Below are 16,026 nucleotides of genomic sequence, written 5' to 3' on the forward strand. Positions count from 1 at the left end.
GCTCGAAGAAAAATACGTCGAAATCGTGTGTAAAGGATTTATGTGTACCTCAACGCCACCAACGGAGACTGCCCCACATATAAAGTCGATTTGACCACACGATGGCAGTGTTCGTCGTTAAAATACACTAACCCACAAAGCGATACGAGCGCCAAACGGCAAAAACCGGCGAGCACTGGAAACAAAAATGACAACACGACAATGAAAGTGGTGGGATGCTGGCGCCACGCAACGGGAGCATAACCACATACTTTAAAATGACCGTTACAAAGTTTTACACAAGGCAGAAAGCAAAGATAGACGTCTGTTCTCTGTGCGTGAAGGATGACTTGCACGAATTTCTGAAGTAAGCCTGAAAGAAATTGGTGAAGGAATTCCAGAGGGAATTACACAAGAAATTCCTGAAATAATTGTTGGGAGGCAATGACGTAACTTTTTTAGGTCGTTTTGGACACCCCGTCCTCCCTTGTCCCATATTTTCCCATACCTAATACATGATTCGTATCAAAATAAGACACCTCTCCTCCCTCCTAAAATGCTACTTGATCAATGGACGGTCTCTTGCAAGAATTTTTGAAGAAATCCGTGGGCTATAGTTCCTAATAGAATTTTTGCGAAGTTTCTTGAGAAACTTCTGAAGAAATTCATGGAGAGGAATACTTTCTAAATAGATTTTTAGAGGAATTCCTGTTAAGCTCATACAAAGGAATTCTTACATTGATAACACCAAACCGAAGAAAAAAATCTAAGAAGAGAAATTGACCTCTCATATCAATATGAAAGACTTCCAAAATGTTTTTACCTTGTTTTGATTTATTTTTGTCATGCAAAAACTTACATAGTCATCGCATATGTTCGTCATGTAAATCGATACATAAAAACGGTCAAATATCACATAAAAGTATCACACAAATAAACAAACAGCTACGTCAAAAATTATTCTCGCCAAGCTTCTAGATCCAGCGGGCGATAGCTCGCACAAGGCACCGGTTCATTATCCCACGACGACTTGTAGAACGCACTCGGTGCCTGGTAGAAATCGTATCGATCATCCACGTTCGAGCAGATGAGTCCAGCCAGCGTGATCGCTCGTAGCTCACCCAGTTGCCATGGGGTGAAAGCGCCCGGATTCACTTCCGGTCCGTTTGCAAAATAGTACCGATCGCCTCGTTTCAATCGGTAAAACATCTCCGCTAGCAGGTGACTGAAGGTTGGTCCAACGACGGCACCGTAAGAGGGCGCTTCGTAGAGACCACCCACCCACAGATCGATATCCTCGGGAGACTCGTAAATCTGCGCCAACAGCGAGCCCATTTCACCCAGTTGGTAGAAGTCGGTGATCCGAGGAAGCCCCGCCCAGACCCGGTAGTCGTTGTAAGGACGTACGGCAAAGTCTCGTCCTCGTTGGATGTTCAGTGAGGCCAAGTCAAAGCCGAACGGGTTGTCTTTTTGGAATAGGTGGTTGGTAAGGCCGGCGGACATGGAGTTGTCCGCTAGCTGCTGTGATTGTTGGCCGAAGGAGTACATCATTCTGTCGAAGCTGTGCGGTTCATGGATTTTCGAGGGGTCGAAGAAGAGGTCTTTTATGTGAAGGTCTTCCGCAGGAGCATCGCGATGCAGGAGTCTGAAAATTTCGTGGAATGTTAAAAGAAAAACAATTCGATTACATTCTTAGACGTTCAATACCTGAAGAATCCATCTACAGTGGAATGTCCAAATCGGAACGCTGCTACCGCACTCTCCGTCAGAGTCATCGGAGGTATATCTGCACTGTATGAGTTACCGTAGCCATTCACGGGATCCAACAAACCGAATTGCATAACTTTCTTACTTCCGAGCAGTACGGGAAGGTATTCGTTGAACACTATGTTCTGAAGTTCGGCGATGACAATTCTTCGGGCTTCCTGGAAAAGCCGTTCGTCGTCCCAATGGGGATTGATGTGATTGAGCCCACCCGCAACCCGGTTGTGTTCTCTGAGGAACATCGTCTGGAACTGGGTTATCGCTAGCAGTTGATTGGCGCGGAAGTCTCCCGTTTCGAAGCACACCCTAGCCCAAGGGACGCAGTCTGATGGCTGGCGCGTGAATGGGAGCAACTCGATTCCAGTTGAATGCGAGGAACGTAGTTTACCATATTGGAATGTTCGCAAGGACGCAGCCGCAGCTTCACTGTTCCCATAAACCAGCGAAGCGTCTATGAAGTGCGTCACGGAGTTAGCTTGATTGGCATAGCCCAGGTAGCACTCGGGTCCACAAGCCAGCTTGATGCGCACAAAGTTCATACAACGGAAGCCAAACTGCGAATAGTACGGGTCATTTGGGCTAACGTCAATGGGCATGCAGGCAAAATGCAACTTGTCCCCGTACAGTGGTTGCGAACCGTCCGAAGCGCAACATTGGATGTCCTTTTCGTCATCGAGCGTGACGGCCTGGCTTTGCGCGATGTCGTGTGTGATGAACTGTCCCATTTGCATGAAGAGGATGTTCAGCTGGGGATCCTGTCGGTCAACGTCCGGGAACAGTACTGTGGAGATGGTGCGAGCGCTGGGCAGCCAGTTGCCGGTCACCGAGCGGGATCTGTAATGGAGATGATGTTTCTGCATAAGATTTAACCTAATAATAAAGTATTAAAGAAAGTTATGAAGCAATCTAATGAAACAGTGGCTAGATTCGAATGATTCCCTGTCGGGAGGGAGCTGCTCGACGCAAACAGTAAATACTGGCACAGGGGATTTTTCGGCTTTCAGAGTCTATTTAAGTCTACCGATACATCCAACGTTTCAATGGGCTTTCCCAAGTAAAATATTTCTGTCAAATAAACTAAAAGAGGTTCTTAAAACCATTATAAAACTAAATTAAAAGGTTTTGGGTTTTATGATGGTTCTCAAAGGTCTCAAAGTGATTATTCCAGAAATTTTCTTCTATATTTCCTGTCGTGATTCTTTAAAGGATATCTACGGTAATTCCAAAAGATTTTTTTAGAATTTATCGAGTAATTCTAGATAATTCCGAGGCAATTTTGGCAAGGATTGCTCCTGGAATGCTGCTCGTATTCATTCAGGTATGTCTGGTAGAATGCATCAAGAAAACTAGCTTGGATTCCTTAGGAAATTTTATTCGGAATCCTCCAGGAATGCTTGGAGTACTTTTAAGAGCAATAGGAGGCAATCAGTGAAGTACTAGATTGAAAGTAGTGAGCTGGATTTTTATATGGTGAGATGATCAATTCTCCGTTTCTGCAAAGAAATGCTGCAAACAGCGTGGGTTATATGATTTCTTGCCTAATTTGATGCTGTTTGAGCAAAACTTTGGGTAACTGTGTTGTTGAAGTTGCAAGAAATAAATAATACAACAACACAGTTACCCAAACTTTTGCTCAAACAGCATCAAATTAGGCAAGAAATCATATAACCTAAGCTGTTTGCACCATTTCATTGCAGAAACGGAGAATTGATCATCTCACCATGCAAAAATCCAGCTCACTACTTTCAATCTAGTACTTCACTGATTGCTTCCTATTACTAAAGAAATCTTAGCTGAAATTGTTTGAGAAAATTTAGCAAGAATTTCTTAAGAAATCTTAGGAAAAATATCTGGAGCAATCCTGGCAGAAATTTCTGTTAGTATTACAAGAGAAATTCCTAAAGAAAGAAATTTGGACGAGAGGAATTTATATAGCAAGCCACAGGATGATTTTGTTTAGGAATACGTGCAAAAACTTCTGGAGCAATCGCGTCAAGAATTTCTCATCATACATTTGTTGAGGAATTCCAAAAGAATTTTTCCGAAGATTTCTTCATGGATTCCTCCAAGAGTTCTTCTTGACATTTCTCCGTGGATTTCTTCAAGAGAACTCCTCTACGTAACCCTCTAAGAATACCCACCGGGATTCCTATAGAAGTTTATATTTTTTCCCCAAGGATTGCTACAGGAATTCCCTTTTGAATTTATCTAAGAATTTCTCTTGTGGAGCGGACCTGGTTGGATGGTTAGAACACGTGACTATCACGCCGAGGATCTGGGATCGAATCCCACTCCCGACAAACTCACTAAATGTGAGTTCTTCCTTCGGAAGGGAAGTAAAACGTGGGTCCCGAGATGAACTAGCCCAGGGCTAAAAATCTCGTTAATACAGATAAAAAAAAGAATTCCTCTAGGATGACCTCTCTAGATATTCATCCAACTATTTTTGATAGGATTTTTACTGCAACTTCTCTATGGATTCCAAGGTTTGACCGCACTGAACACATGAAAATTCCGCGCCTTTGATTTACACCATCAAAATAATAATAAATTTGAAATCTTTCCATCTAAACTGATAGAAGGATGTTGAAATATCCTTAACGTCATTTCGAACTGTAAAAAAAACTGCACCGCAGAACCACACTGAGCGCACAAAGAGATTAACACCCGGGAGAAAACACTCTAATGAATTTCACTTTGAGATGGAAAGATGGCAAATTAATTAGGAACTGATGGTGTTAACCCAAAGAGCAGAATTTTCTTGCGCTCAGTGCGGACAAAATTATCATACCACTTAAGTTTCACCCCAAGATTTTTTTTTATCAGGGATTCTTTCTGAATTTCATTAAGATTCTTATACAAGAATTTCTCTTCGTATTCTTACTGGAAATCCTCTTCAGATTCATTCGAAAGTTTTTGTTGAAATTACTCTTGGAATGCTGCTGGGATTTCTCCAAGCATTCGAGGTGGGTTTCCTCTAAGAAGTCTTGCTGATATTTTTCAAAAAATTCCTTCTGACAATCCTGGAGAACTCCTTCAGCTAAAACTCAAAAAATACCATCTGGAAATGCTTCAAAAATCTCAGCAAGAATGCTTGGAGAGATCCTGGCAGGAGATAATCCCATCAGGCATTTCTTGAGGCTATCATAAAGAAATCTTTGTAGAAATCCTCTAAGCTTTCCTCCACAAATGCCGGATGGGATTCCTCCATAACCTGAACATTCCTTTTCAGAGGTTTCTTTAAAGATTACTTTCACTTCTGTAATTCATCCAAGGATTTTTTTTTCCACATATTTCTCTAAAAATTTCCCATAAAAATTCCCCTTACGATTCCTCCAGATATTTTTTCAAGGGTTCTTTAAAAAAAATATGGTGCAAGCAGGTAATCATAAGAGATGAAGGGCTTGGTGGCCTAGTGGCTATCGCTTCTGATTCATATGCAGATGTTCCTGGGTTCAATCCCTGGCCCGTCCTTTTCCTCCTACTTTGCATCTTTCTATCCCTTTCTCTTCTCTATATATACAATTCATGTATATTCATAAGTTCATAGCCATTGCTAGAACAGGAACGGGTTGAAAAAGCCGTTTCCCTTCTTTCCAACTTTCCATGCACAGTGTCAATCTATCATATAACGCCTACGAGTTATGCAATCAAGCGAACTGTGCCGCAATGTCTCCAGAGTAATAATTACACTAATCTATCACCTTACGCCGGGCATCCACGCTCCAATTTGTGAACCCAATGCCAGCCATTCCTTACCAACACTCCAACATCCGCATGAATTTGTGCAGACGCAGAGGTATATTCGGTCTGATGTGGATACAAATGATTGCAATCATCACTTCCTTCCCCTTCCCCACATTGACCTGCAACCTGACGTGGCAGGCGCCATTGTCACCTTAAAATAGAAGATCACCAACGCTCACACACTGCAGGTGCCTGCTTGTCTCCGGCAGGTATCTCATTGATTTCTTAATAATATCTGGCAATTCTTGCTGGAGTTTAATAAGCATTTCTAGCTGGGATTTCTCCAGTAATAACTTTTGGGAGTGCTCTAAAAATTCCAGGGGATTTTGCTTGAGGTAACCCAGAAAAATTTCCTGATGAAGTCTATCAAATGTTTCTTAATAAATACCAGCAGTGTTCTAGGAGCAATACCTGCGAGAATTCCCAAAGGGTTCTCAAGGTGATTTCTAAAAGGAAATACTGGGATCATTCTTAGATATTTTTTTAGAAATCACTGAAGGAATCACAGCAGGATTTTTTTGGAAGAATCTCAGCTGTAATAACTAGCGTTGGCAGAGATTGGCAGTTTCTTTTCTTATACGTTTTCCTAAGCAAACACACGAAAGGAAAGATTTGTCCCGTCTTTAATCTCGCTCTTTCTCGTGTTTATAAAGGGAGCGTCCATAAATTACGTCACGCTTTGAGGGGGGAGGGGGGTTCAGCAAAGTGTGACGACCCATACAAAAATTTCAGAGGTCCCATACAAAAAGTGTGACATAGGAGGGAGGGGGGGTTGAAAATGGTCGATTTTTGCGTGACGTAATTTATGGACGCTCCCAAAGAAGAATGAGTAAGACAAAAGAAACGGCTTTGCATAATTCCTGCTGGAACCCTTCCAAAAATTTCTCCAAGGATTCCATGAGGAAATCTTTTTGGATTTTTTTTGGAAGTTGAAATGCAGGCTCTGTTCCACTGTAGCATTATTCCAATTAAAAAAAAAACAGAAGAAGATGCATTTTATCACAAAGAGTGATCAAACAAGCTAATGGTATGTTCGGAAAACTTTTCAACAATACATTTTTTCAGCAACTTTTGCCGAAGAGACGAATACTTGATCTTTATTTAAAAATAATGAATTTAATTGCGAATCATAATGAAAAGCAGCTGTGTACAAAAAACCAGCCCTTTTTTAAGAATCTGACCCAGTGACCCACCGGAATAACTCCAGCCACAGGGGACATTCCGATGTTCTCTGTCCACTATTACAAACTTATCAACTTACTACATCACTAACTAACTCATTACATCACTAACTAATAAGCTCACTTACTCACTCACTCACGCACTTCACATCTCACCGACTCATTAAGTTATTAACTCACTTACTAACTTACTACACTTGCTAACTCAATCATTTTTTACCCACACATTCACTCACTCACAGACTCACTCACTAACTAATTCACTAACTCATTAACTCCTCACTCGCTCACTCACTCATTTGCTTGTCTGCTCACTACATTACTCACTAGCTCACTATATTTCTAACCTATTCACAAATTTATTTCTTTACTACTAACATTAATTTACTCACTATCATACTAATTCACTCATTTACTAACTAACAGGCTCACTCTGTAACAGACTCACTCACTTACTCGCTTGCTAATTAATTCACTCATTAAATCACACATGCATTCACTAACAAGCTATTCAGCAATTGCCTAACTCACTAGCTCACTCAGTCATATACTTATTAATTCTCTACTTCACTTACTAGCTCAGTAAATCATTCACTTGCCTTTTTGTTCAACATCCCACTGATCAACTTTCCCACTCACTAGCTCTCATACTCACTATCTCACAAACTTACCCATTAACTCATTTACTTGCTTATTTACTGGCTCACTCATTTTTTTTTTCACTCTCTAAGTCATCAACCCACTCATTTACCATCTTACTCCTGAAGTAATTAACTAAATCTTTTTCCAACATGCCTACTTACTCACTCATTCATTAACTCCCTCATTAATCATTTTCTTCAGAAACTCACTAATTAACTCACTCAATCTATCACTTACTTACTAACTCACTAGTTCACTCACCAATATACTGACTCCCACGAAACACATCTCAAATGCTCATTAACTCATCAACTCACTCATTGATTCACTAATTCATATACTCTTACTCACTAATTCTCATATTCTCTTACTAATATACTAAAATTCACGGAACAGCTCTTTGCCCAAAGCTCTATAACTTTCTCAGTCAGCAACTGACTCACTCACTAACTCACTCAATCTTGGGGCAGCTAACACTCACACACTTAAAAATTCACTTATTTTCTCACTCATTCACCAACTCCTTCACTCACCTGATTTTTATCTATCCGATCATGAATAATGTGATAAAGTGTGAAACCACACTTATGTTGTCTTTCGGCTCCGTTGTGTTTTGAGACATGAGGATTTTTTTTAATTACACTAGTTTACAAAATAAAATGAAAGTCGTGAACTTCTGTCAACGATCAAAGTTTTTGAAGCACAATTTAGCACTGATTTCGAAACCACACTTCAAAAAATTATAAGTAGAGCAGTTTTTGAGATTTAGCTCAATATCGAGTTTTACAATTTTTTAAAATATGGAATTAACTAAAATTCAAATACATTGCGTTTCGTTCAACCAATTTCAAATGTTATTCCATAAATTAAAAGCTGAATACAATACTATTCGATCATCTGAATGCAGGTTTTGCGCCAGATTGATGAAATTCAAGATATTTGGGAGTTTTTGGGACAATCTCCTTAAATTTTAGCAAAATTTCCAAAAATATATGAAGAAGTGTATTTTTTTTTCAATAAGAAAAAAACAATTTAAAAATTCTTTCTAAACGTTTATTTGACATATCATATGTAGGCGACTTGCAGTAAAAAATTCAGCTCAATCGGAGCATTGATTGCGGAGAATGAGATGAATGAAGTGAGAGACTTTGCTTAAAAATAGAACAAAAATCGATTTCAAATCATCAACCTTGTATGGAAAGTCGAAAAAATTTCCGCTCTACTGCAATTTTTTTCCTTCACGTTTTCGAACTCAGGGCATGATTCTACACCAAAAATGATCATCAGCTTACCGAGTTCAAAAATGCTGTAAACTAGTGTTATCGTACAAATTGGGCCGAAGGGTCTCAGATTTTCATGAAACTTTTTCTACAGGCAGGGCTCATGAATATATGAACAATTGAAAAAATGAGAAAAAACAGGGCCACCTATTTTCCCGGAAAACTCAGGTGGATTTTTTTTTGTTTTTCCCTGACACTACTTGCTTTGAAAAATCATAACTCAAGAACGAAGCATCAAAGAAACAAGGTTTTTTAGAAAATGAAAACAAATTTTCTCAGAAATCAAAAAAAAAAAAATATGAGCTGGAAAAGGTTTTCAACAAAATTTTCCACAGATGAGAAAATTTGTGAAGAAAAGCCGGAAAAACAATGGCCAAACTCGTAAAAAAATATCAAAAAAATACTTTTGAGAAGGTTATTTCATAAGATTTATTCGCTGAAATTTTTGGAATGCACTTTTTTTTTCGTTTTTGTGTTATGGCCAATTTTGTTGAAAAATGTCCAAATGTGTCCTATGTATAAGCCTTTTCTTTGAAAAATGATAGTTCAAGAACGAAGCATCGTAAAAACAACGTTTTTAATGAAAATAAAATCAAATTTTCTCAGGAATCCAAACCAGTGAATCAATATTCAACCAACGCGCAACAATAATGACAATGTCGCAACCTGTATTTGTTGCGACAAATAAACCCATGCGACATAAGTATGTCCCAACTTGAAAATAACACAAGTTTACAAAATAAAACGAAAGTCGTGAACTTCTGTCAACGACCAACATTTTTGAAGCACAATTTAGTGCTGATTTCGAAACCGACCTTCAAAAAATTTAAAGTAGAACAGTTTTTGAGATTTAGCTCAATATCGAGTTTTGCAACTTTTAAAAATATGTAATTTACTAAAATTCAAATAAATTGCGTTTTGTTCAACCAATTTTAAATCTTTTTCCATAAATTAAAAGCTGAATACAATACCATTCGGTCATCTGAATACAGGTTTTGCGTCAGATTGATGAAATTCAAGATATTGGCGAGTTTTAGGGACAATCTTCTTAAATTTTAGCAAAATTCCCTAATTTTTTTGAAGAAATGTATTTTTTTCAATAAGAAAAAACCAACTTAAAAATTCTTTCTCGACGTTTATTTGACATATCATATGTAGACGAGTTACAATAAAAAATTCAGCTCAATCGGAGCATTGATTACGGAGGATGAGGTGTGTGAAGTGAGCGACGTTGCTTAAAAATAGAACAAAAATCGATTCTAAATCATCAACCTTGTATGGAAAGTCGGAAAATTTTCCGCTCTACTGTATTTTTTTTCCTTCGCGTTTTCGAACTCAGGGCATGATTCTACACCAAAAATGATCATCAGCTTACCGAGTTCAAAAATGCTGTAAACTAGTGTAATGGGATTAACATTGTACACCTAAAGATTAGAGATTTTTAAGCCTTGCATTGCGATTTTCGAACGGTAACTTCGAGTCGGTAAACACTGCAACTCTGGTGAAGCTCTATCATCAAACAGTTTCGACTTTGGGTTAGCAATAATTGATTATTCACGAGTTGAAAATTACGCAACAAATTCAGCTTCCGTTTTGTCTGCAACAAAAAATTTCGAGATCATGTCATTATCTGCTACCAGTAGGGATAAAGAGTAATCGTCGCACCTTCTTTGTTGCTTGTTTTGTGCTTCTTTTGTCTGACAATTCTCTTCACTGATCCAAACAAAATATGAAGTGGAAAAAGTTTACCACAAAGCTTTCCACCATTGAGAAAAATCATAAAGAAAAGCCGGAAAAACTATGCCCGAACTCGCGGAAAGTATAAAACAAAATATTTTTACACATAAGGTCATTTTTCATATAATTGGCCATAACTCAGGAACGAAAAGTAAGTGCATTCCAAAAATTACAGCGATCACAGCTTATAAAATTACCTTCTCAAAAAAAATTATAGAAAATTTTCCGCGAGCTCGGGCATTGTTTTTCCGGCTTTTCTTTATGAATTTTCTCAACGGTGTAAAGTTTTGTGGAAAACTTTTTCCATTTCAGATTTAATTTTGATTCCTGAGAAAATTTGCTTTCATTTTCCTTAAAAACTTTGTTTCTACGATGCTTCGTACTTGAGTTATGATTTTTCAAAAAAAAAAAGGCTTATAGGACACATTTGGACATTTTGCAACAAAATTGGCCATAACTCACAAACAAAAAGAAAAGTGCATTCCAAAAATTTCAGCGATTAAAGCTTAAAAAATAACCTTCTCAAAAATATATTTTTGAAAATTTTCCACGAGTTCGGGCATTGTTTTTCCGGTTTTTCTTCACAAATTTTCTCAACTGTGGAAAATTTTGTGGAAAACTTTTTCCAGTTCATATTTTTTTTTAGATTTCCGAGAAAATTTGCTTTCATTTGCTTAAAAAAAACTTTGTTTCTATGATGCTTCGTTCTTGAGTTATGATTTGAGTCAGGGGAAAACAAAAAAAAATCACCTGTGTTTTCCGGGAAAATAGGTTACCCTGATTTTTTCTCAATTGTTTTATTGTTCATATATCCATGTGGAAAAAGTTTCATGAAAATCTGAGACCCTTCGGCCCAAACCCGTACGGTAATATAAAATGCCCACATTTGAGCCTTATGAATGAATGTTTTGTAATGCTATAAGAACAGGTTACCTTTTTGAAATTTAGAATAAAATCGTGCAGATAAGGCCACGTCGAGCGAAAAAAAAGACGATTAATTTTTGTGGACCTGATATGCGTAGAAATTTTGCCTACAGCAGCACTTTCTTAGGCATAACAGTCTTACTATGTATTTTTAGTAAAAAATCCAATATGTGTATTAATGTTGGATTCAAAGTACTGCCGTTCTAAGCATATCTGTACCATGTTGTTTTTCTACGCATACTGTCCCACTGCTCTAACTTAAGTTACAACTTAAAATCAATGTCAGAAAGATGCTTGACGTTATCGTGGAATATTTATTTGTGATGGAAAATGAAAAAAAAAAAATTAAATTAACTTCAAATGGCTCTGTTATTGAAAAAAAAACACTGCAAAAATGCAAAACAACATGGGACAGATATGCTTAGAAGGGCAGAGTACCTCAGTCATGAAATATACGGTGATTTCTCACAACACTATGAAAACTATAATTCAATTTGTTGCACCGCTTTGTCGAAATAAACCAAAAACGTTTTGTAACTTTAATTGCGTTTTCCTCAGCTTCAAGTTTTTCAACATGGGACAGTACGCATAGTTAGCGTAGAACGGCAGTATAGTCTCAGCACTTTTCTGAAATCCCTGAAATGTTTCCAGAATTCCTACAAGAATTCTCAAAAAAAATCCTTCAGGAACACCTCAAGCATTCCTTTAGGAATATCCTCATGCATTCTTTTACACATTTCTTGGACGATTTATAAAATTATTTCTCCGAGTATTCTTTTCGAAGTACTTTGTGCAGGATTGCAGTAAATATTTATTCCTTCTATAAGATTGATGGAAACACTGTTTGTAGCTTGAGGTCTGGTAGAGAAGTCATGTTAAATTCTCCATTGATCTAATGTCACCTTCAGCACAGCCTACTACTCCTTCAACTTTCTTTTCCAAAACTCTTCAAATGTTTCTCTCACGAATGCCACCAATTTCTCCAACGATTCTTTCAGAAATTCAGAAATAACATCTTTAGGCTATTTCTTAACACATTCTGTTAATCATAATAATCGTAATCATCGTAAAAATAATTTAAAAAAAGTTCATAAAAGCTTGAAATCTGAAGACTATTTTGATATGCTCAAATTTGACAAATGGTCACTTGTACCCCTTTGCATCTAGGCCCCTCAAATATCCTCTCAGTTGACAGCTTGGCAGAGGAAACTATCAGGTAGTAACTGTGAAAGTGCCCATTTAACACTAACACTATTACTAGTTTCGGATGTGGCCTGAGTCTGTTTTCTTGCTGATCGTTCATAAGATTCAAAATAGCCGCTATTTTATACATATGTGCTTTTATATTTTACCACTTTCATCGAGACACCCGGAACAGAACCGCTGCTAGTCTCTTATGTGGTCTGAGCCTATTTTCTTGAACACTGGTCATCACGTTATCAAACAGCCTTGATTCGATGTGTCGCATGTATTAGTTTACTACTTGTTTACTTTTATACTTGACCACTTACGGTGGGACATCCGGAACTGGTTTTGGAACACAACTGGTTGTCCAAAATATGGTCTGACAATATTTTCTTGCGTGAACAGTTATCACGTTACCTAAAAAGCCGTGATTTGAGGTGTCGCATGCATGGGTTTGGTTTACTTATATATTTGACCCTTTCCGGGACACCCGGAACCGGTTACGGAACACTACCAGTTCAGAAATGGTCTGAGACTATTTTTTGCATTCCGTTGATCACGTTTTCGAAACTTCCACGGTTTGATGTGTCGCATGTATGGGTTTGGTCAAGGGTTTGGTGCATTTTGATATCTGGCCCTTTCCTGGGGTACTGGTCCGGAACACCTATTTGACAATAACTCCGGAACGGCTGGACCGATCAAAATCGTTTTCTATAGGAAACAATGAGACCAGATCCCGCGTCGAATGAACCGTAGGTCATTAAAATCGGTTGAGATTTACTATCAAAAAGTGATGTGAGTTTTTTTGGACACACACACATACACACACACAGACATCACCTCAATTCGTCGAGCTGAGTTGATTGGTATATGTGACTCGATCCTCCGGGCCTTCAATCAGAAAGTCATTTCTGGAGTGAACAGTCTTTCTAGTATACTCTTGGTGTACGAGAAAGGAAAAAAAACGCGTTTCAGCGAATAACATATTTTCTCAGTGCTAGAAACGGATTGTAATTAAAAGTGGATTTTTACTTCAAAGTGAGTTTCTGAGCACGCACAGAGTAGAAGAAAGCTGTGGAAATCATCGCCCAGATGGAGCGACTGAAAGAAAAACCTTCGAGTAAGGAAAATAAAGATTTATATGATCTTGCACATCGGTTCAACGGTGGCGAAGGCTCCAAAATACTTTGGAACACACTGATTTAGAACATGGACATAAATGAGAATTAACCCCGCTTACCTTGGCGCCCAAACTCCATCCTCGTAAGCCGGTGTAAAAAGTCTCTCGAATGGGTACTCGGCGGATCCCCACGCTGCTCTCTCTGGCACGGGATTGTTGCACATTCCATCATAGGTTCGGTACCGTGCATTTGGATTGCACAAAGCCGAACTGAACTCGCCATAGTACGGCCAACTTACGGTTGCTGCCAGATGCCGTGGAAAGCGACCACCTTGACGGTCCTCCTTCGTCATATTGGTCGCCTCGGCATATTTCCGGCTCGCAAAAACACTCTCATACGCTTCGGCCCGCTCTTTTGGATCTGTTTTGATGCCATTTGCCTCCTGACCCGCTGACGGTTTCAACAGTTTGTGAAACAACGACAGCGGTTTCTCTTTGGCGGCCATCTCGTCCCGGTGTTGTTCAATATGGCCGAGTTTCTCCTTGAACTCCCGGCGGCCATCTTCGATGGCGGCGCTGATCAATAGCTTGTCGTCTGAGTCAGGAACCGCGCAGCAAACTCCGCGGGTATTGTTGGCAGTCCAGCATGGCGTCCGCTCGGACTTTCCAGCCCTGCATTCTACCTCGGGCAGGCAAGCTTCAGCTTGAACGCAGACACCTGTTTTAATAAGTATTTCGTATTTAATCCGGTTTTGGATGACGGCGTCAACACTCACCACTTGTATCTAATTGGGGATTACCCTTGGGATTACCGGAAGGGTGCAAACTGTTGGTATTTGTAGCTGCAGCATGCACCGAGACCACGCACCAGACACATAACACTAACGAGCGAAAGTCCCGCAGTCTTACTTCGCTTGCCATGTTTCTAGCGAGTTGTTTTCACAGTTTAATTTTAAGGGTGATACTGATGCCTTCCCGGTTGGAGGAACAGATCCAATCAATTAGATACAATCACCGTATATGAACAGCTGTTGCACGAGATTTGCGAGCGTTCGCCCAACTTTACCGTTTGCACGGTAGCTAGCAACTGATGGGATGCTGCGAATGATAGATTGCCTATCAAGAATATCCATCAGTTGAAAACCGCAGAACAATAGCCTTTTGTTGAGGCAATAATTCTACTACAAGATAACTCATATGTGGTTGAAAAGGGATGCCCACAACTTCCAAAATTCTCGAACATTTGGAATAGTGCAACCGCGAAACAGGGTTACGCTAGTCTCACATGAAATGTTCTATTCAAGACTGTACACTAAAACCCCAATTTACGCTTTTTTGCGCCAAACTTCATTTACGCCCCCCTCCATTTACACACTAATTCTCCTTAGGCGGAAATTGGGGTTCTAGGTATTCGGGAACAACAAGCAGGTGAAACAAATGTACAATGTAAATTTGAAGTTGTTTCTCAAATTGTCCGTCTCAAGGAGCAGCACCACCAGTGGTTTCCAATCTTGAATTACGGGCCACGTGAACTTCTCAAGATCCGAAAGCTCTAGGTGAGGATGAGATTTTTTTCGGATTCTGCATCTCAAGGAGCATGTACATTACATATATTATAATTGAGTGGCGTCCAGACGCGAATGACCCCTGTGGTTAAAACGTCTATAATAGAAAAAAAATGAGTGGCGTTGCACAGATCAGTGGTTCCCAAGCAGAAGCCACGGACTACACTAATTTCTCAAGTACAGAAAGTGAGATTAGAAGTTGAAAAAGGTTTCCAGATTCCTGAAAGTCTCTCTAATAAAGACAAATCAATCAATCAATCAAAGGTTTCCAGATTCTGCGTACACATTAGAATATTATACTGGTGTCGTAAACCTCAGGATTTTGCAATCCGAGGTCACGGGCCATGCAAATTTCTCAAAATTTGAAAGCCCAAGGAGTCCTTAAGGATCCCTTCTAAAAAATAAAGGGGTGTTACAAAGGTAAGTGGTTCCCAAGCTGAACTAACGGTCTATTTGCGTATGTATAGTGTGGGTCTGTTTATTAACCATGTAGACCAAATTTTGGCCATTCAGATGCCCCTCTTCCCTCTAAAGCGCACATGAGATCTTCCTCAATCTCCCTCAGACTCTCTGAAACGCCCCTGAGATCCTCTGAAACATCCTGAAATGACTTTGGGACCCCCTGCAACCTCCTGAGAACCTCTACAACGCCTTTGAGCCCTCCAAGGATCGTCCTGGGACAGAGTTGATGTACACGTGCTGAAGTCTTTTGTACGGGAGCCACATTGCAAGCGAGCTCCCAGGAGCACTGTACATTTTGAGACTGAAAGTTGTGCGCCTAATTTTTCTCAAGATGTGTCTCATGAGCTTCGTCTAATGCGCTGATTAAATTAGAAAACTTCACGACAAATACTTCCTAAACGAACGACAATTGAAACCCTAACCATTGCATTGAGAGCCCC

The 16,026-nt window shown here is 39.3% G+C and overlaps 1 protein-coding gene across 1 annotated transcript; it reads right to left on the minus strand.

The window, feature by feature from the left end:
- Nucleotides 1-793: 793 nt before the first annotated feature.
- Nucleotides 794-14,666, minus strand: LOC109429357 (chorion peroxidase-like). The gene is made up of 4 exons (XM_029860327.2): nt 14,336-14,666; nt 13,680-14,277; nt 1,687-2,577; nt 794-1,624 (listed from the first exon to the last, which is right to left on the minus strand). Exons 1-4 carry the CDS (start codon nt 14,478-14,480, stop codon nt 937-939), a joined length of 2,322 nt encoding a protein of 773 aa, XP_029716187.2. The 5' UTR covers nt 14,481-14,666; the 3' UTR covers nt 794-936.
- Between the last annotated feature and the right edge of the window lie 1,360 nt (nt 14,667-16,026).

This window comes from Aedes albopictus, chromosome 1 (assembly GCF_035046485.1).
Source record: "Aedes albopictus strain Foshan chromosome 1, AalbF5, whole genome shotgun sequence".
Taxonomy (NCBI): Eukaryota; Metazoa; Arthropoda; class Insecta; order Diptera; family Culicidae; genus Aedes; species Aedes albopictus.